The sequence below is a fragment of the Phalacrocorax aristotelis genome, chromosome 18 (genome assembly GCF_949628215.1).
Source record: "Phalacrocorax aristotelis chromosome 18, bGulAri2.1, whole genome shotgun sequence".
NCBI classification, from domain to species: domain Eukaryota; kingdom Metazoa; phylum Chordata; class Aves; order Suliformes; family Phalacrocoracidae; genus Phalacrocorax; species Phalacrocorax aristotelis.
In genome coordinates this window covers 12,201,776-12,222,797 of record NC_134293.1, presented here as the reverse complement: position 1 = coordinate 12,222,797, position 21,022 = coordinate 12,201,776, and the positions used below count along the sequence as shown (strand labels likewise).

The following is a 21,022-nucleotide window of genomic DNA, read 5'->3' as shown; positions in this document are numbered from 1 at the left end:
CCTGTGGGACCCCCAGTCCTCCCGCAGCACTTCACCCAACTGGATGGAGCTGCGGAGCGGGATGTGCCTGGTGCGGCCAGTGCCATCAGGCCACTTGCTAGTGACCCTGCAGAGGACCCTCGGTGCGGGGCAAAGGGAGAGCCGGGCAAGATCTGGCAGCCGGCCGCGGCAGGGCCGAAGCGGTGGCAGCTCTGTCACACCCGCGACCAGCAACTCATCCCAGGCTGAGGCACTGGCCAGGGTCCCCCCCTCACCGGGCAGGGAGGTGGCCCTAGCACAGCCCCAATGGCCCCATGCCATGGCTGTCACCCACCCAAAGCCCCCGCCCAGGGGTGTGCGGCACCCTGTGCCCAAATCCAGCCACCGGCGTGTGCGGCACCCAACCCCTCACCATCCCCCTGCCCAGCCAGTGGCAGCCTGGCAGGGGTCTTTGCCTGCGCAGCCCCCCTCAGCCCAGCCTGACGCTGGCGTGAGGGCCTCGGTGCTCCCAGCGGCCGGCTGTCCCCCCTGGCCATCACCTCCCAGGAGGGACAAGGGCACCCAGACCAAGCCACAGGCCACCGAGAGCTGTTCTCGCACCTCCTGTCCCCTCCGGGGTCCTGCTCTGTCCCCATCTGAGGCAGTCCCCAGGGACATCCCCAGCAGGGCTCTGCCCAAGCCTGGTCCCGGCACAGTGTGGTGGCCCTTGCTGCAGGTGGGGAGCCAGGTGTCCCCAAGCCCCATGTCCCCGCTGGTGGGCCAGCAGTCAGGCACTGCCGAGGTGGTGGCCAAAGGCACCGGTGGCTCTGGTAGGGTCACGGCTGAGCCGGTGCTGCTCGGCAGAGCCTCCCCCACCATCCTCCCGCACAAGGCCCAGACTGACAGCTCTGTTTCTGGCCGCGATGATGGGGATGAGCCATCAGCCACCGGGTTTATCACCTTCTTCATGGGTAAGTTTGGATTACTGGGTGGGAGGGAGAGCGTGGCTTTCCCCAGCATCTCAGCAGGGTGGGCACTGATGCTGAGGAGACCCTCCCAGAGGGACAGCGGTTGCCTGGAGGCAGGAGGGTGATGGGCAGTAGGGTCCTCACAAGGCTTGAGATGTGCAAAGACAGGAGGTGCTAGAGTCTGGTTGGGTCACCCAGCTCCATAGGTATGTCCAGAGCTGGAGAGACGGGTTGGTGGGATCCCATCAGGGTGCCCAGCTCCACAGGGACATGGGGAGCTGGAGAGGGGTCATTGTGGTCCAGCCAGGGCATCTAGCTCCAGAGGGACATGGGGATAGGTCTCCATTCTTGGCCGTGGGGAGGGTCCCCCAGATGGGAGGATTTTCTGGCAGCAAGTGGGAGGTAGCAGTGGGGACCTCCAGAGCCCTTTCCACCAGCGTTTCTGTGGCTCTGCCCATCCCTGTGTTGAGCTCCAGGCTGGACTAGAGGTGTCCTGAGACCTCTCCTGTCCTACACCCCTCTGATCCACCATTCAACGCCCTGGTGCCTGGCTCTGCAGGGTCTCTGTCATGGCTGGCACCGTCTCCAGAGCAACCTTTTGTCCCCTGGGCCCAGCGTCCATCCTTCCAGCGCAGGACTGGGGACTTTGCATGGTCCAGGAGTGGCTTGAGCCCTCCTTCTGTGATTTGGGCAGAGAGGTGTCACTCTCGCAGCCCCATGTCCCCCCAGCAGCCTGGGCTGCAACTGGTGACTCAAGGAGCCACCTCCTTGAGTTGTGTATGTCACCGGGACCTGGTGGCTCCAGAGAGCGAATCCAGACCCTTGAAACCCTTGTGGGGTGCCAAGGCTGATGCTGGCATGTCGGTACCTCTCTGCCTCAGTTTCCCCTCTCGCTGGGGTGTGGGACGGGGGTGCTGGATGTGGGGAAGGGAAGAAGGGGCCATTGCTCCATCTCCCTGTCCCCCCACAGATGCGGCTGATGAGAGGGATGCCGACATCCTCTGGACCCTGAAAGGTGAGGCTTGCCCTGGGCAAAGCCAGGCAGGGAAATGCCGTGGGCTATGCGTTGCTGCCTTGCTTGCCAGCGGTTTTTGTAGGGTTTACGTAAATGTGGCATTTTAAAATACAGAGCCAGGGATAGAGTTCTTCCATGCTTCCCCACAGCATCGCTGCCTTCCTTGATTGCCCTCCTGTCCCTGCCCCTCTCTGCCAACCAGGGACACATTTGTCCCATCCCTGACCTGGCTGGCGGTCCTGGGGGGGACACAAGGACCTGGGAGGGGGAGGACAGTCAGGGCTTAGTGGGGGGCCCTGGAAAACCTCAGCTGCTTCTGATGGGAAAACTTGTTTCTCCTTGGTCCTGCTGCTGTCCTCCACTGGCTCCGGTGCAAACCCCTTCCCGGCCACGGCTCCAGAGGAGGAGGTAAGCAATGGGCTGGTGCTGTGTTGTGGGAGCTCAGGGTGACACCGGGGTGCTCCTAATTCCCCAGTACCACCAGGTCCCCAGGCCTAGCACTGGAGATGGGCAGCACTGGCCAGTGAATCCTTCGCAAAGAGTTTCTGGGGCTGCTGACATGTGATGAGTTGTGGGAAGGCTCAGCCAGGGCAGGAAGGGGGCAGGCAGGAGATCCTTGTGCATGGCGCTGGGGGCCTGGGAGACCCTGGTGTGTGAGTTTAGAATTTGGGGGACCCCAGAACATGCATATTTGCTGCCCTGCTGGGAGCCAGCACAGGCAACAGCCCAGGCGTGGGCAGCCCTTACAGGCTCAGATCAAGGGAAAGAAGGCAAAAGGCAGGAATCAAACCCCAGGCTTTTGGGGTGCCACGCTGAGCACAGACCTTCAGCCCACCAGGACCCCATGCTCAGGATGGCTGGAGTAGATCTCGGGGGGCACCACGGGGTGCGCAATGTGGCTCATCCTCTCTGTGCTGGGAAAAATGAGTTTATCCCCAGCTTGGAGTCTGTTTGGCCACTTCAGAGACTGGAAAGCACAGCCTCCCTGCCCAGCGGTTGCCTCTGCCTGGCCTTTGGCATGGCTTTTGGGGCTGGCCCTTCAGGGCTTTGTCCCCTGGGACATCTGGAGCAGCTGCGAGGTGCTCTGCTCCGCCTGGCATTCCTTGGCCCAGCCTCCATGGTGGGCTGGCCCCAAAACTGGACCGGTTGCAACAGAAAGAACTAAAAATAACGGTTCTCACGATCGATGCAGAAAAGCATCCGAACATGTGGCCTCTGAACCTGCCAGCAGCAGAGGACAGAGCGGATCCCCCCCCAGCCCTGTCGCATGCCCAGCAGAAATCCTGTGGCCTCTACAACACCAAATCTTCCCCCACTAAACCCCTCCTTTGAAACCCCCTCCCAGTGCAATCAAAGCCACCAGGAACCCCCTTGATGCTGGGTCAATGCTGGGTGCAGGCAGGGGGGAGCGGGCACCAAGGAGGCAAGGGGTTAACCTCCCCACGCCCGCCGGATGCAGCATCCTGGGCTGGGCTCTTTCCATCTTGTTTTGGTTTGGAGGAATAAAAGCTTTGGCAGCAGTGTAGCCACTTCCCAAAATAACTCAGCCTCCCATGGTAATTATAGAGCTCTGGTCCCTGGTAGCTGTTCGTGGTGGCTTCTTGGCCCGGCCGGGTCAGGCTGGGACCTGATACTGCTACTGCCAGCTGGGATGAGGGAGACTGGGGTGCCTCGGGGACCTCAGGGACCTCTTGAGCAGTACCAGCCTCCCTTGGCATTACCGTTGCTCCCCTTGCGTCATCCCCTGGCCAAGAAAAATGCAGCCCCTTGCATCCCCCCTCCCACACCACAGCCAGTCCCTTCAGCTTTTAATGCTCTATTTAAAGCCCGGGCTGCAATTCACCAGCCTCGATGGACACCGGGCTCCTGGAGCCAGGACCCAGCAGGCCAGTGGCTGCTCCAGGCTGTGCTCGCCAGCACTGCTGAGAACACCCAACTCACCACAGCAGTGCCCAGCCTGCCCTGCTGCACCCCGTGGGGCTCAGCGCAGCTCCTTAAGGGCAGGGAGATATGGGGCTGAGCTCCTGGAGCATCTGAGCCTGTAATCCCCAGTAATCTGAGGAAAGCGCTCGCTGCAGGGATTAGAGATGCAAACAGCCACCCTCACCTACCTGGCCCTGCCTGCTCCTCTGCCTGTGGTGCTGCCTGCAGCCCCCTGGCCGGCAGTGTGGGAGGAAGGGCGGCCAGGCAAGCAGGCTCGCTGCCTGGCCATCCCAGATGGACGGGGTCCGGGTGGCCACCGGGGCTCCCCCACGCCGTGTTGAGCCTGTGTCAGTTATTTATGGGAATAAAAAGGGAATGCAGAGCCATCTGGCTGCAGTCTGGCCCTGTAACGTGGGGGTGGCAAGGCCCTGGGCCGTGACGAGGTTGGGGACGAGGCTGAGATGGTCCCTACGGAGTCACCCAGCCTCAGTGGGAGTCTCTGTGTGGGGCTGGATCTGGCTTTTCTTGCTGGGAAATTACCACTGGCTTCATTTTACGGGTAGGGAAACTGAGGCAGGGAGGAGCTGCCCACATGAGGGGGCTGTGTGTGACTTTGCTACTTCCTGGGCATGGGGTGCATTTGTGGGGGATGAGAACAGCCCCGGTGGGTGACTGGGCTGGGAGGCTGAAAGTTGGGGATGGCTGAGCTTCTGCCAGCTGCTCACCGCAGGGAACAGCTGCCACCAGCCAAGGCTCCCCCGGACTCTTTCATGGCTGGGAACACAAGCGCCCCATGCCGCCCTGGCTGGCTGTGCCCACGTCCTCCCCTGCCCTCGGTGAGGACAGGCAGGGCACGTGCCACCGGCACGCGCTGCCTTTGAAACTATGGGCCTGGGGGCTGGGAGCATCCCGGGAAGGGGCTGCAACCCCTGGGATAGGATGGGGATGGGGGCAAGGACACAGCCTGTGGGGTTGCTGGTTCCCTCTGCCGCATTTCCAGCCAGTCAGAGCCAAGTCAAGGCAGGGTTGAGGGCAGGATTGCCTGATGTCAGCCCCAGGAAAGGCTCCAGGAGGGGGAGGCAGGCTGGGATTTTGCAGAGGGGGCATGGGGAAAGACCAGGATCCAGTGCCTCATGCCAGTGCAATCCCCAGTCCCTGGTACCTGGTGCGTGGTGTCCAATGCGTGATGTGCGGTGCCAGCGCGTTCGCCTGGTGCTCAGTGCCTGGTGCACAGTTCCCAGTACCCAATATCTGTTAAGTGGTGCCCAGTGCTCCAAATATCCAGTAGCTGGCGTGCAGTGCCCAGTGCCTCCTGCCCAATAGAGGTACCTGCCAAGCGATGCCCAGTACTGGTGCCTGCTGCTAGGAGGTGGCTCCACGGTGCTGGGGCCATTCCCTCTCACCTGTACCAGTACCTGGTGCTGTGGCCTTGTACCCGCTGGCTGCTGCCGGTGACAGGACCCTGCACCTGGCGCAAGGTGCATCGCGCTGGTGCCCTGTGTCCAGTACCCAGTCCAGTGCCCTGTATCCACTACCCAGTGGCAGTGCCCCATACCTGGTGCCAGTGCCCTGTACCCGGTAGCCGGTCCCCTGTACCAAGGCCCCGGTGCCCCATGCCGGTGCCCCGGTGCCCGGTGTTGCTGCATCATACCACCGCCCGATGCCCCGTGTGCAGCTCCCGGTAGCGGTGCACGGTGCCACCGCCGGGGCCCGGGGCCCGGGGCCGGGGCCGCCCCCGCCCCGCCCGCCGCCCGCCCCGCCCCGGGCCGCCCCCGCCCCCGCCGGCTGCTATTTCTGCTAATCCCGGCGGCGGGGCCCGGCCGTGCCGCTCGGCAGCCGCCGCTCCCGGACGGCGCCCGGCGCCGCAGCCATGGTAAGGCCGGCTCGGGGTGGGGGGGGTGTGCGCGTGCTGCACCGCACCGCACCGCGGGCCGGGCCCGCGCCCGCATCCCGGTGCCCTCCGTGAAGGTGACGGTGCGGCGGGGGCGGAGCGGGCCGGTGCCGCAGCGGGGCTGGGAGGCGGGGGGGTGGGGGCAGCACCTGCCCGGGGCCGGGGGGCGGCAGCCGGGCAGCGTCCCGGGACCAGGTTTGGTGGAGATGTGGGGGTACAGCGGGACCGCCTGCCCGCCGCCCCTCACCGCGGCACCGGGGCGAGCGCCTCCCGAAAAGGCGACCCTGCCTCCGAGCGGCACCCGCGTGTCCCCGCGACCTGCGGCACCCCCGCGGGGTCCCTGCGGGGCGGGGGGGAGCTCCTCTCGGGTGGCTCCGAGCGGAGCACGGGGTCACCCAGCCGTGCCTTTAGCAGGTCCCTCGGGCTGCGGAGCCGGCGGGGCTGCCAGGCTGGCCGGGCCCTCCTGCGGGGACCGTCAGCACGCCTGGAGCCTGGCTGAGCTTTGGAGCCCGTCTCTGCAGGTCCCGCAAGGTCTGGAGCTGCTGCCGGCCTTCCCGGCTCGGCGAGAGCCCGTCCTGCATCGCCTGCCCTGCCTCACCCCGCTTTGGTGGTGGCAGGTCCCCAGGAGTTGCTCGTCAGGGCCACATCCCCACGGGGACCTCAAGGCACTCCCCATGCCCAGGGTGGGGATGGAGATGGAAGGTCGTGGCCACGGCTGGCATGGCACTGGGGTTATGGCCACTGGGAGAGCTGCCCTTGGTGGGGACCATCGTGGCTGTCCTTCCCCGGCAGCCGCCGTGGGAACGGGACCGGCACATTCCTCCGGAGCGGGACGAAGTGAAATCAGATAGGAGGGCGGCTGGCGGAGCATGTCGCAACCAGCTCCAGCGAGCCCCTTCCTGAAAGGCTCCAAATCCAAAATGTCTTTGGGGGTGGACAGATCCAGGCTTGGAAACATCCTGGGGGGAGGACGACAGCAGCAGCTGGGTACTGGAGAGGAGCTGGGCTCCCTTGGCCACACACGTGGGGTGAGCTGGGGCTGGAGGCAGGTGTGGATACAGCCAGAAGGACCCGTGGAGGTGGAGCTGGTGCCCCCGACACCAGTGCCGCAACCCTCTGTCCCCAAAGTGGTCCATGGCTCGCCCAGAGAATTGGGATGAGCAATGGTCCCCCTTGACCTCTGCTCCCAGCTCTTAGAGGGCTGGATCTTCTTGTCCATCCCCACAAGCTGTGACGCTGCCTTGTTTCCAGCCTGGACAGGCCCCACTGTCTGTTCCCAGCTCGTGGGGAGCCACCATGTGTGGTCTCATCCCCGCACAGGTACTCTCACAGGTCCTTCAACCTGGAGGATTCCCTGCAGGAAAGGGGCCGGAACTGCTGCTCCGAGGGATGTGTCGGAAAGGCTCTCATCCCACACACTCCTGTGCCTGGTGCTGACAGCCTGCCCAGACTGGGGACCCATGCTGCTGCCTGCCCCTACATCCATAGGGTGCCCAGCACCCTGCTCCTGTTAAAGCTCTTGGTAGACTCATTTTTGCAATGTGGATGCTGCTGGTGGGGTGGGAGGGGAGAGCTAGGGGTAAGAAACTCTGACTGCAGCATGCCAGTGGGAGCATCCCCATGCATCTGGAGCATGGTACCTGTACCAGGTCAGAGCAGGCACAGCCCAGGTGCTGGCTGCCCCAGCGAAGAGCAGGGCTCCCTGGGCTGGTCCCAGCAGAGCTAGGCTTTGGCAGGGACCCCTCTGCCCTTGTCCCATGTGGGGTTCATGCCTTTGGGATGGGCTGTTTGTGCTTGGGATGCTCAGTCAACACGCTGCAGTCGAGTGGTTCGTGCTCTGCCATGGGTGGCACATCTGGATGTCACCTTCAGGTGGGCTGGGGATGTCTTGGCTGTGGTGACAGCACCCGACTGGGATGTTCTTTTCCTTTTTCCTGCAGAAACAGGCTGGGAAGACACATCCCATGGGAATGTGGTGCCGGGCAAATAGGTGCAATGGGCAGCCAGTTGCTTTCCCAGCTCAGGCTTTGCCTGCTGTCCCCATGCCCCCTTCTGCCACAGCTCTCGGGGTGTCACTGCATGGGGAAGGTGCAATGCAGTGTGACAGGCAGGGACGAGGCAGCGCAAGTGTCACCTCACTGGAGCCGATGGGCTGGTGACAGCCCCGGTGCCGAGTGCCGGCTCATGCGCAGCCGGGCGTGTAATCCGCTTATGGGGGCACCAGCACAGCCCCAGGCTCTCGCTGTGGTAAATCCCTGCTTCTGCCAGGAGTGTGGGGTGGGACGGTTGGAGAGCAGTGGGTGTTGTAGAAGAGCTGTACTGCACTGGGCTGGGGGTGGGCTGGGGGTTGAGGGGCACCGCTGATGGGGTGCAGAGCCTGGCCAGGCTGGTGGGGGGTGGTGGGGTGCTGCGTTGGTGGGGGAAAGGGGCTGCAAAGTCATCGGGGAGGTGCAGTGTCATCGTGGGATGGTGGCACTGCTCCCCTGGGACTGGGCTGAGCAGGGACATCTGAGGCTGGGTGGGGATGGCGGGGTGTCTGCCAATGGCGTTGGGTGGCCTCAAAGCTGGGTGGGGGGAGATGCGGCACTGGGGTTAGGACCATAGCTGGGGCGCAGGGATGCTGGGAACGGGCACATCCAGGCCCCTGGCCATGTCCAACATGCTTGCGGCTCTTTGCACCTGTCCCAGCTGCAACTGATGCTTCTGGAGTTTTTAGCACTTTCCTGGTGAACACAGCCCTTCCGCTGCTGAGACCCTCCCCCCCACCCCATGCCTGAGCTGCTCTGATGCATCTGGAGATGCATCAAGGTGAATCACCATCCTGGGTGAACCCTTGCAGTGACAGCTTGGGTGCCCTTGATGCCACCCGCAGCTCCTCCTGAGGCACCGTTAACCCTTTGCCTCCCTGAGAATGAGCCGGGGAAGCCAAGGCAGGAGCACTGGAGCTCCTGCCAGGCAGTCCTGTGGTGGGCATCATCCCTGGGTTGGGTCCTGCCCAGCCGGGCCCATCAGGCCCAGCCGGAGCAGCGACTTGGAGCTGCGTGGGGAAGCTTTAATTGTCAGGTGCGAAAATGTTGAATTTTCAAACAGGCTTTCATGGGAAACCATGTTTGTCCCCTTGAAGAGGCCACAAGGTGCTCTGGAGTGGGGAGTGAGCGAGGACCTGGTGTGCATGGGAGCGGAGGAGGTTTTTGTCCTGGGGTGGGGAAGGTTTTGTCCTGGGATGGAGGTGTTTGTCAGCGCTGAATGTCCTCCTGGGCTGTAGCCGAGCTGTGTGCTCGGCTCATGGGGGGCTGGTGGTGGAGGTGGTCATGCAGCCCCCCAGGACCTGCCTTGCCACCTCCTTGGCGGATGGCGTTTTGCTGGTCCTTGAGATCTTGACAACCAGGCAGCAGCTGGGTTTGGCTCAGCCCCGGAGCTCCGTCTCCCCTCCTGTGCCCCTGACAGTGGTCCTGCCCCTCAGCACCCGCAGGGGCCGTGCCTGGCTGCTGGGTGCTGTGGGTGCCTGGGCCACGGTGCCTGCCCAGGGTGGAGTTATGCTAATGCCGCTCCCCATCCCTTGGCGCAGCCGGTGCTGCTCAGCATCCTCTCCCAGCCACGGCGACACTGGCTCTGCCATGGCCACCTGCCCTGAGCTGCAGCCTGGGCAAGAGGTACAGGGGCTGTGTCCCTCCCAGCTGGGATGAAAGAAGGGGCAGATGGGGATGGGGGGACCTGGAGCGCCCTGGTGCTGCGGGGAGGTGCCACAGCCGATGCTCTGTCCCCAGGACAAGCCTTGTTGGGGGGTGCACTTGCTGCAGGACCCCCGAGGATGCTGTGCAAACCCCTCCTATGCTGCAGCATCACCAAGGCCATCAGCTTCTCTGGGGTGGGGTGTGAGGGGGAGCCCTGAAGGGCTGAAGCCCCAGGGGGTGGAGCGGCAGCGGGACTGGGAGAACTTGGGGGTGGCGGCATCATCTCCCGTCCCTGTGTGGCCCCGGCTGGGCTGTGCTGCGGCAAAGGCTGGTGCTGACCCCCCCCCAGGTCAAGGTTGGTGAGGAAGAGGATGCTGCGGTCACACAGACCTGCTAAGCACTATCGACCCACTCGGGGTGAGGGGAGCACAGGGACCCCACAGCCCCCACTGTGGGAGCACCCACTGCTCCCCCAGCTTGGCACTGTGGCCCCCGTGCTGGTGGCCGCAGGGGTGCTGGGGAGCGGGGGGCAGGAGTGTGAGCGTGCAGCCCTAGCAGCGCTGTGACCTTGTTTCCAGCCCGCTAATTCAGTGCATCTTGCCTTGCCGCCGGCATGGCTGCTTTCCCCGCTGACGGAGCGGGGGCACGGGACGGGGGAGGACACGCGTCCCCATGGAGGGCTCTTGCCTTGAGGGCCCAAATCCGGGGCGGGGCACTGAACCCCAGGTGTGAGCCTGCAGGGTTGGGGGCTCTCCCAGACCCTGTGTGCTACCCATTTGGGGGTCTCCCTGCCCATGGGGCTTGGGCCTCCTGGCAGTTGCTGTGCCGAGGCATTGGGGACCCTGGTGCCTGCTGGCAGGCGGGCTTGGTCCTGCGGGAGCTGCTGCCGGACATGCCCTTGGGAATGTGTCTCCTCCCGCCAGCGCTTGTAAACAGGATGTGGAGCCATCCCAGTCCCTTGTCCCAGCCCCGCCACCCCACGGGGCCACCAGCTTGGGGCTGCTGTGCCTGTCCCCCCCCGGCCCCTGCCTGCGGCTGCTGCTTGCACCAGCTCCAGGATGGGCAGAGCCAGGGCAAGGGGGTGTCGGGGTCCTGGTGTGTGTGAGGACATGGCCTGAGTGTGGCCATGGGGTTTGTAGCTGCTTTGAACCACAGGTTGTGTTGCCCCTCGCCCTTTGCACGTGGTATTGGTGATGGCTGTGGGTCAGGTCCCCTGCCCTGGCTGCCCCCTGGACCTGCAGGGATGGGAGCCCCTTGTGCCATCACCCATGCTGAGACCCTGCGAGCGGGCAGGCAGGGGGGCAGAGGCAGACCCCTGCCCACCATTGGCCTCCCCGCTGGCTCTGGCCTCACTGCCAGCTCCTCCCTCGCTGCTGTTCATCTCTTCTTGGTGTCTCTCCTTCCTCCCTGGTGTCCCCTCCCCATCCTCCCGGCAGGCCATGGGGTGCGTGGGGGTCCTGGCTACCCCAGAAGACCCCGAGGAGCGGCGGGGTGCCCAGGGGGAAGGCCCCAGTCCCTGTCCCCCGGAGTGCCAGGAGCTGACTGCTGTCCCCGTGCCACAAGCTGTAAGCGCCTGGGGTGCAAGGGACTGTGGCCGTCCCCACTGCTGTCCCTACTGCTGTCCCCATGGCTGTCCCCAGGGTGGTGGCTGGTCCCCTGGGGTGGCTGTGTCACCCCTATTGTCCCATCCCTGCCATCCGTGGGGTGCATGGGTTTGGCTCCTGTGTTTTGGGGGCTTGTGGTGCCAAGCTGGGTGATGCCACCTTGGGCTGGCACTGCCACCATTGGTGTCGCTTCCTCCCTTGGTCCACAGATAAAGCGCTTCCTGAAGGAGGACTCAGAGGAGGCTGAGCTGACCCAGTTCCTGCAGGATTGCCCACCGGCTGACAGCCCCAGGAAGGTGGAGCCCCCGGAGAGCTGGCGGGAGCCTGGCCACCGCCTCTGCGGTGTGGGCAGGGTCCCCCCTGACGAACCTGTCGATGAGAGGGACGCCAGGGTCTTCTCACGGTCTCAGCCCTTGGATTTCCAGCAGCACATCGCCGCCCCCCCGCCCCCCAGCCCCAACCGCCCACGGAGCCCCTGGGGGCAGCTGGACCCCTACGACTCCTCTGAGGTGCAGGATGCGTCCGCGGGGAGTTGGGTACACACAGGGCAAAAGGCTGCAGGAGTCATGGCGGAGGATGCTCCCACCCTCCAAACCGAAGGGGTTTGGGCAGCCTTGGCTGCATCCTGTGATGCTCCAAGCCTGGGGACCACTCTGGGCTGGGGGGAAAGGGGGTGGCCTCCCAGGATGGGGGTGGGTGGGATGGTGGCATCCCCTGTCCCATGTCCCCTCTGCCTGCAGGATGACAAGGAGTACGTGGGCTTTGCCACGCTGCCCAACCAGGTCCATCGGAAGTCAGTGAAGAAGGGCTTCGACTTCACCCTCATGGTGGCAGGTATGGGGCGGGCTGAGCCTGGCATGGGGGTGCTGACCCCACTGTGGATCCCAAAAGCCATGGGGGGAGGGCAGTACCACTGCCTGCCCCTCACCCTTGTGCCCCTGTCCCAGGGGAATCTGGGCTGGGCAAGTCCACCCTGGTCAACAGCCTCTTCCTGACGGACATGTACAGAGACCGCAAGCTGCTGAATGCTGAAGGTGAGGGGGGACAGTCCCAGTGATGGGGTGTTCTGGGTGTCCCAGGGGGTGGCAGGGCCCCACACCGCTCCGAGGGGCTGCAGCCCTTCTCGCTGCCCAGCCAGGCTCCTCCAGGTCTCCAAAGCCATGTGCGGCAGGCTGCCAGCTGCCCACTGGCGCAGAGAGCTGCTCCAAGGCAGCGGGGACCCCCCTGCCTGGCACGGGGACCCACCACAGGGTCTTTGTCCTTGCTGGGAAAACAAGCCCCAGCTTGTTGGGGATCAGCTGGAGCTGCAGCAAATCCAGGAGGCTGTGGACAGTAGGGGTCCAGGGCACAGTGCTGGTTCAGCTGCTGCTGGTTTTTGAATTAAAATCACCCAAACTTGCCCAAATCCCCAGCGGTTCAAGGTGGTCGTTTGATTTGTTTCTGTTGCTCAGGGCAAAAGCCAAAACGCGTGCGGCCACGCACACATGATGCAACAGGATCACCCTTGGGGATACAGGGACGTGGAGGGATCCTAGGGTAAAGGGGTGTGCGCAGCCTTGGAGCCATGGGGTCACACATGGGGCTACAGGGAGCCAGAAATGCTACCGCAGTGATGCCTGGCCCCAGCAGACCCCTATGCTGCCGGAGCCAGCCTGTCACGGGGTGATGATGGCACAGCCACCAAGGGGTGTAGGAGCCTGTGGTATAGAGCACCCTGTCTTGGTGCTGGGCCCTGGCACTCATGGGGGATGATCCTGCAAGGCCACCCGAGCCCCCCCAGGGTGGAGGGTGACACCTGGGGACTGCAGCATGTCCCTGTGTCACCCCCATCATCCCTCGGCCGGGGTGTCCCCCACCACCTCCGTGTCTCCTGCTGCTGCAGAGCGTATCATGCAGACGGTGGAGATCACCAAGCACGTCGTGGACATCGAGGAGAAAGGTGTCAAGCTGCGCCTGACCATTGTGGACACGCCAGGCTTCGGCGATGCCGTCAACAACACTGAGTGGTGCGTCCCATGGAGGGGGAGTAGCTGGGCCTCCCCAGGGCCAGGCAGCGCCGCTGTGGGTGCCAGCAGCTCTGAGGGTGGGATGCCCACAGCTCCTCGGGTGGGATGCTGAGCCGTGGGAGGTGTTGAGCTGGGGATCCAGGGAAAGGCCAGGGTCCTGCAGGGGTCTCTGAAGGTCACATCCCTGTCCCCACAGCTGGAAGCCAGTGGCTGACTACATCGACCAGCAGTTTGAGCAGTATTTCCGTGACGAAAGTGGCCTCAACCGGAAAAACATCCAGGACAACCGTGTCCACTGCTGCATCTACTTCATCTCACCCTTTGGCCATGGGTATGGGCAGCCCCTGCCTGCATTGCCAGGATGGGGCTTGCTGGGGAAGGGCTTGGTGGGACGGTGCTCACTGGGCTCCCCCCGCAGGCTCCGCCCCCTGGACGTGGAGTTCATGAGAGCCCTGCACCAGCGGGTGAACATTGTGCCTGTGCTGGCCAAGGCTGACACCCTGACCCCTGCTGAGGTGGAGCGCATGAAGAACAAGGTAAGGGGGGGCTGGCCCAGCCTGGAGCCATCCCAGCAGGTCCCTGGGGATGGGGGTGCCCTAGGGGCTGGGGTCCCCGCTCAGTTGGGGGCTCTCTCTGTCCCCTGCCCAGGCTTTGCCATGGAGCATCCTCTATGCTCACAGCACTGTAGAGAACTATGTTGCCCGCGTGGTCACCAAGGACACATCTCCCTGGTGCTCAGCTTGGGGCTGGAAGGGTCTGGGGGTGATGTCCGTGACATCTAGTCTGGGGGGAACGGGCTTTTGTGGGTCCCTGGGGGACACCGGCGCTGTGTGGTTCTTCCCTCCCCCTTTCTGAGGGCTAGAGCCCTGCCCTCAGCGAGCCTGTCTACCTCCAGATCCGGGAGGAGATCGACCATTACGGCATCCGCATCTACCAGTTCCCCGAGTGTGACTCGGATGAGGATGAGGAGTTCAAGCTGCAGGACCAGGCGCTGAAGGTGGGTCTGGCTCCTCCATCTCCATCCTTGGAGGGGCAGAGCCCCATGGCTGGGAGGACATGTCATCCTGGGGTACCCTTAGGACTCTCTGGGGCCCTGCAAGCTCTCCAGCAGCCCCAGCATGGTGGGGTTGGTACATATTGCACTACCTGGACACATCACCAAGACCCTACAGGCATCACCTGCAGCTTGGCAGGATGAGGCTGGGGTGGAGAAACCCGTGCCATGACTGCTGCTGTCCCACGTGGGGCTCTCGGTAGCTGGGGCTCTGGGATATCTTGGCAAATGAGTGCTGGATACGGCTGAGGAGATGCATGTGGAGGGATGCAGGCCACGGTGGGCAGGACTGAGCCCTGCTGACCCCCGCCACCCTCTTGCAGGAGAGCATCCCCTTCGCCGTCATTGGCAGCAACACGGTCGTGGAGGCCAAAGGCCGGCGCGTCCGCGGGCGCCTCTACCCCTGGGGCATCGTGGAAGGTAACGCTGGGCTGTGTCCCCGGCATCCCACTGGCCTTTTGGGGATGGGGACATCACGTGCCCCATCTCCATGCTGCTTAGCCCCAGGGGTTTGGGGGGATGCGGGGGGTTGGCTGTGGACCCTGACCTCAGGCTCCCCTGCAGTGGAGAACCCGTCCCACTGTGACTTTGTGAAGCTGCGGACGATGCTGGTGAGGACCCACATGCAGGACCTCAAGGACGTGACGCGGGAAACCCACTACGAGAACTACCGCACGCAGTGCATCCAGAGCATGACCCGCATGGTGGTGAAGGAGAGGAACCGCAAGTATGGGGCCAGGAGTGGGGTGCCAGACTGGGGGTGTGTGTGGGGGGGCATCTCCTCTCTTTGGGGTGGTCCCAGCCCATTGCGAATGGTGGTCTCATAGTGGGAGTTGGGGTTGCGTGTGGGTCCATGCTGGGCAGTGTGGTGGGCTGGGCAGGGGAGCCTCGGCAGCATCGTGGGGAGCCCAGATGGGGTGGTGGGCCCTTCCTGTGCCTTTGGGCTGGGGCTGGCTGGGGGGGGATGCTCCGGCAGTGAGGGGGACCCTGTGCCCCCCCAAGTCTGTCTCTGTCTGAGGGGGATGCTCTAGCAGCAAGGGGGACCCTGTGTCTCCCCGCTTGGCTGGGTGCATCTCAGGGGTTGCTTCGGCAACAAGTGGGGCCCCGCATCCCCCTGGGACTGGCTGGTGGGGGGATGCTCCTGTGTCCCTGGAGGCTCTGGGTTCAGAGTGGGAGCCAAGCAAGCAGCTGGATTCATGGCACTCGCATCCCCTTTAGCCACCCCAGGATGCTGGGGGGAGCCTCCCACAGCAGGGTCCCTGGTGGGACCCTTCAGGCAGGGGGCTGGAGCAGTGCAGGAGCAAGCAGAGGCTCTGGGGGGCCGAAGCAGCAGTGCTGGTGGTGGGGGCTGGTGGCAGCTATAGGTGCCTCTAAGCTGGTCTCTCCATATGTGCCGCCGGAGAAGGCGGCATCCCTCCATGCTGAGGCTGTGCTGTGCTGACTGCTCCACCGACTGAGCCAGGATCTGGCTGGGGCCATGCTTGGCCCCGCCATCCTCCTCCCCCTGCCCACCCCCCGGACCCCTATATAAAGTACTTGCTGGTATCCAACCCTGTCTTGGTCATTCTGTGCCTGCGCAAGGGCTGGGCAGTGGCTCTGGGGACAGCTGGCCCTGTGGCCACCTACCCATTGCCCTTGGGGTGCTGGCACCACTGGCAGTGCTGGGAGGACGCCGTGTGCCAGCGGCATCACCCTGGCTCACCCAGGCAAGGTGGGGCTGGGGGGATGTGTCACCATTTGGTGGTACCCAGCTTTTCCCAGCCAAAGACTGCCCAAGGGAAGGGCTGCAGGGCAGGCATCCCCATCGTATTGCCCTCCCAGGGGATGCAGAAGGCAGCAGTAGACGGTCTTTCCTGGCCTGGTAAAGCTGCTTGCCCGATTGCCAGTGCCCAGTTCAAGCCTTGTCTTGCTGACAGGTGTGGAAGGAGCTTGATGCGCTCCCCCCTGGATCCCCCACAGCGAGGAGCCGTGACAACAGGCAGCAACTGCCAAAGCGGCTCAAAACATGGCCAAAAACCATCCTTTGCCATGGAACACTGGCACAGCTCCCCCCAGCACAACAGGACCCTGTGGGGCAGGGGTGGCCCAGCCCGCCTGTACAACATCCGCTGTGTCCATCACCCCGCTGCATGTGGAGGGGCTGCACCAGTGGTGGCACGTGGCAGTGGCACGTGGCGGCACGTCTGACCCCTGCCAGCCACAGTGGCAGTGTCCCAGCCGTGTCATCACCCGCTGGGGTAGCACGTGGCATCCGCAGGGATGGGGCCAGGAGAGCTGGTCCCTCCCCATTGCTAGTGGCACGGGAGAAGCCATCGATTTGGCTGTGCTGAGGTCCTGTGCGGTGGGAGGGATGCCTGCAGCTCCCTCCAGCAGGGATGGGCTTGGATGGGAGCTGATGCTCGGGAGAAGGAGTGCAGAGCATCCCTGGGGCTGGCCGGGCAGCAGGGTGCCCAGATAACCTTTTCTGCAGCGGGGCTGCAGTGGTGGGAGAGGAGGGAGATGCCAAGTTTAAGATGTTTTAAAGCAGCAGAGAAAATCTTGGGCAAGGAGAGCCCAACCCCAGCTCGAAGCACCCAGTGGGATGCTTCCAAAATGGGAGAGTGGGGAGAAATCTAGGCAGGGCTCTGTGTCCTGGGGGGATCCTGGCAGTCCTTGCTGTGGTGGTGCCTCCTGGGTCATCCCAAAACTGGCGCCTGGCAGGTCAGCGGGTGCTGAGGTTTGGGGCGGGGAGGGGGGCGGGCGGGCATGCCTGGAGCCGCTCATATCTGCCCCCTGCCTGGAAAAAGGCCCAGTGCAATGCTGGCCAGGGGAGCTCAGGGTCTGTGCAGGTGGGTGCTGGGTACCTGCAAGACTTGGGATCTCTGGGGCTGCAGCACCCATGGGGCAGTGTCGCCCGTGGGATGCCAGCAGGCCTGTGGCCACATCCCCACCCCCTCTCTCTGCCTGCAGCAAGCTGACACGGGAGAGCGGGACTGATTTCCCCATCCCTGTCATCCCCCCGGTGCCAGATGCGGAGACGGAGAAGCTCATCCGTGAGAAGGACGAGGAGGTGAGTGTGGGGGAGGGCTAAGCCCCCCAATCATTTCCCCCCTCCGCCACCCCTGCTCTGTCCCCAGCCCCAGCAATGGCACAGCCATGGGCCACCCTTTCTGCAGCATCCCAGCAGCTGTGGCTGCTCAGGCCAGGGAGAGGAGGTGTTGGAGGGGCATCAGAGGGTTTCCCCCCTCCAGGCCACCACTCCTGGTGATCTCAGTCTCCTTGGGAGGTTTGACCCAAACATGTTTGCAAGGGAGCTGCTGTGGCTGGTGGGTGCCAGTGCCCCCATCGTGATCCCTGCTCTACTTCCTTCCAGCTACGGCGGATGCAGGAGATGCTCCAGAAGATCCAGAAGCAGATGAAGGACTCGCACTAGCCCCTTCCTCCTCCTCCTCAACCCCCCAGATCAGAAATGTTTACATCACGCTCCATCCTGCCCCAGCCCTGCTGTGAGACTTGGTACCAACACCGCACCCGCCACCTTAAGCTGCTGCGGTATCGCCTTATTCAATTGGCCAGCTCCCATCCCATGGGGACAGCGAAGGGACAGGACGCCCAGCCTGGGGCTCCGTGTCCTGGCCAGACTGCTGCCCCAGCCCCTCCACCAGGCTGGGGACAGCTCTGTCCCCCAAGCTTTGGTTTTCCCTGTTTCCCCTGCAGCTCTGGGGAGGGCTACCAGCCAGTCTGCTCCCCATGTCGTGTCACTGGTCCCTGTGTCACCTAAAGCTGCCCGCTTACAGCCTTTATGCTCAGCTTGGCCATGGATTAAGGGAAGAGGAAAAGGGGGGGACCAGTCCCATCCCCCCCAAGCCCCCAGCTGCCCTGCTGTGGGGGACAGGGTTGCTCCCCCCGGCTTTGGCTGGCACAGAGGGACAGCAGCTCCTGGGACCCACAGGGGACCAAGGGGATGGAGGGGCAGGCACCATCCTGGCCAGGCTGGTAGCTGGCTGTCAGATGCTTGGCTGCCTCCATGCCAGCACCAGTGTGAAGAGGGACTGAAGCTCAGCAGTGTCCAGCCCTGTGCCCTCAGCAGGGACCCTGTCCCCATTGAGTGTTGCCCCTTGGGAGCGCCCTGTGTCACTGGGCAGTGGGGAGGGCCAGGGCACGGGCAGCACTGGGGAATCAGAGTTCCCGAAGTCCCTTGAACCCCAAATCAGAGGCTAGGTCCCCAGCCCGGCCCCAACTTGATGTTGGCCCTGTAAAGCAATAATGACAGTCCTGTGCCCGACCTGTGGGAACAGCATCATCCCTCGGTGGTGTTTCAGCCCCTGGAGCCACTTGCTTGTCTGTGGTGTCCCTGTGTGTGTCCCCAGGATGTCACAGTCCCTGCTGCTTCCTGGAAGAGCATCGCTGTGTGTCCCCCAAGGATATTCCCATCCATGTTGCTTCCCAGCAAAGCATTGCTGCGTGTCCCCATGTTCCTCCGTGATGTTCCCGTTGGTGTTGCTGCCCTGCAGAGCACTGCAGTGTCCTATGCTGGGCTGTCCCCATCTGTGTTGCTTTTCCAGAGGGTACTATGTGGTGTCCCTGTGTCCCCCCAGGACGTCCCCACTCATGTTGCTGCCCTGCAGAGCACTGTGTCGTGTCCTGTGTCCCGCTCTAGCTTGTCCCCATCTGCATTGCTTACTGGCAAAGCACCTCTGTGTGTCCCCAGGGCTTGCCCTGGCCCTCACCTCCTGGCCAGCGGCTGCAGGACATCCCTGGGGAGATGGACCTGGACCACCCCCAGCTCCCTGCTCCCTCCTGGGTACTTTTCCCAACTGGGAAATATGAAAGGAGATGGTGAGGCTGCTGGGTAGAGGCAGAACTGGGAGCAGTGGGATCACTGGGAGCTTGCTGGCATGGGGACATGGCCCCTGCCTGGCAGGGCCACCCGAGCTGGGGTCCCTGGGGTGGGTTCAGCCCTGGGCAAGGGGTTTGTATCCAGGTAGCTCAGCTGATGGGGGCTGCATCTGACCGAGGTTCAGGGTGGGTGCTGCAGGGTGCTGGGGCAGTGTCCGGCATGTGCCACCCATGTCCCCATGCCAGCTGGAGGGTCCTTGGCCCCCCAGGCAGGGCCCCCATGGGCAGGGCCCCACAGGGTGTATTAGTGCTTTCCTTTTTTTAATCTTGCTATTTTCTTACAGAAATACCTACCTTTGCATGATAGTCATAGAGGCATTTATTAAAGGATAAGCAGAGTATAGGTTTATAAATTCTTATAGAGCTAGTGGAAATATTTTTATCCCTCCACAACTGTTCTCAATAAATATGGCTGACCCAGCTTGTCTGCAACCCTGAGTCATCTCCCGGTGGGCGGTGGGCACCCCACATTCCTGGGCAGGTGAGGATGGGGGCTGATGGTGGCCAGCCCAGCAGCCTCTGGCTCCTGACTGCTGTTTCCCTGGCAAAGGCTCAAAATTGTACTGGGGGTAGTTGTGCTGCCCCCATAGGGGCACCCAGCTTGGGGTGGGGTACGAGAGCCCCGTGGGACCCAGCTCTGGGGATGAGGGGGGATGCAAGGATGAGGACCCCCCTGCCTGCTGTTGGCTCGTCCCCCTCGCACGTGCTGCCTTGGGGTCCCATAGCCCCAGGCGCTGCTGGTGTTGGGGCTGCTATGGGAACTGTGGGGGCAGAGTGGGAAGCCTGAGCCAGGGAAGGAATTGCTCTCCATGTGCTACCCCCAGGCATCCTTGTGCCCCCCTAAGGTGGGGTGAGCCCTGCTGGGAGACACTGCTGGCACTCGGCATTGCTGGGCCTCCCCTGCGAGTACCAATGCCCAGTTACCCCAGTTTGGGTTCTCCAGGAACTGGCAGGGTAAAAGGCTAGGAAGGGTAGGCAGAGTGGTACTGGAATGGATGAACTGTGTCTCTACCTGCCTTCCAGTGGGCATCATCCATCTGCACCCCATTATCCCTCCCTGCACCCTGCTATCCTGTCCTGCACCCCACTATACTGCCCCTCACCCTACTTGTGGGGGATTCCACACACTGCTGTTGGACTGATCCAGCCCAGCACAAGGTGGGGTGCCCAACAGCCCTCCTCAGACCCCCCAAATCCTGCTGTGGACCAGCAGATCCAGGCACAGCACAGCACAGCCCCGCTCTGCCTGGCTGGGGGGTGGCAGTAAGTGAGGGAGTGCTCAGGAGCGGGGTCCAGCAGTTTGGGAGGGCACCCGCACTTGTGCGGGCCTGATCCCAGCCCAGGGCAGCATATTGGGGTGATCCTGGGTCCCCTACCATGACACCCAGTAGCAGCCATCATATGCATGGTGTGGGGCTGTACCTGTCCCCCTGCAGGGCAGGGCTCTGGGGTGCTGGAAAAAGCACATCCCTGGGCCCTCACAGCCCCCCACCCAGACATCCCTGCCCCTGATGCCTTAATCACCCTGAGCATCCTCACCCGGACCACACCCACACCCTTGACACCCGATTTAAGCTCAGCAGCCCTGCTGCTACAGGTGTGCTTGGCTTGACCCAGCCCTTTCCTTCATGCCCACTCGCTTGTGGGGTTTTCTGGCTTCCCTGTAGGTGTTGGTTTACTTCCATCCGATGGTCTCCGGACATGCAGTGGGACCAGCTGCCATGGTCCCCCTTGCTGCCCTGGGATGGCAGGTGCTGCACCCACCCACAGCCCCCAGTTCATTTTCTGTGCAAAGGACCCTGTGCTCCCTGCTGCTCACCCCACCAGTAGGAAGTCTGTGAATGGGGGGGAATGACTGGAAAAACAGCCTTCCCCCCACCCTGGAGACATCCCCAGTCCTCTGTGCCCCCCCTCTGTGCATCGTAGGTTCTCCCTATCCCTCTTTTCCTGCCCATCATCCCTTCAGTCTCTCTGATCCTAAATATCATCAGTTCCTGTGCTTCCCCTCTGCTGGTACTCACCCACCCATACCTCATATCCCTGCCTGGCCC

General features: G+C 63.4%; 1 protein-coding gene across 2 annotated transcripts; it reads left to right on the top strand.

Annotated features, from left to right (window-relative positions):
* The first annotated feature begins 5,631 nt into the window (after nt 1-5,631).
* On the top strand, nt 5,632-19,392 carry SEPTIN4 (septin 4). 2 transcript variants are annotated; one of them, XM_075113058.1, is made up of 13 exons: nt 5,642-5,737; nt 10,866-10,994; nt 11,243-11,542; nt 11,774-11,867; nt 11,981-12,067; nt 12,916-13,039; nt 13,236-13,370; nt 13,458-13,575; nt 13,935-14,036; nt 14,417-14,513; nt 14,658-14,820; nt 17,043-17,142; nt 17,446-19,392. In XM_075113058.1, exons 1-13 carry the CDS (start codon nt 5,735-5,737, stop codon nt 17,503-17,505), a joined length of 1,512 nt encoding a protein of 503 aa, XP_074969159.1. In that variant the 5' UTR covers nt 5,642-5,734; the 3' UTR covers nt 17,506-19,392. The 2 variants fall into 2 exon arrangements, with proteins under 2 accessions (XP_074969160.1, XP_074969159.1); XM_075113059.1 differs by lacking the exon at nt 10,866-10,994 and having other exon boundaries at nt 5,632-5,737.
* Nucleotides 19,393-21,022: the final 1,630 nt, after the last annotated feature.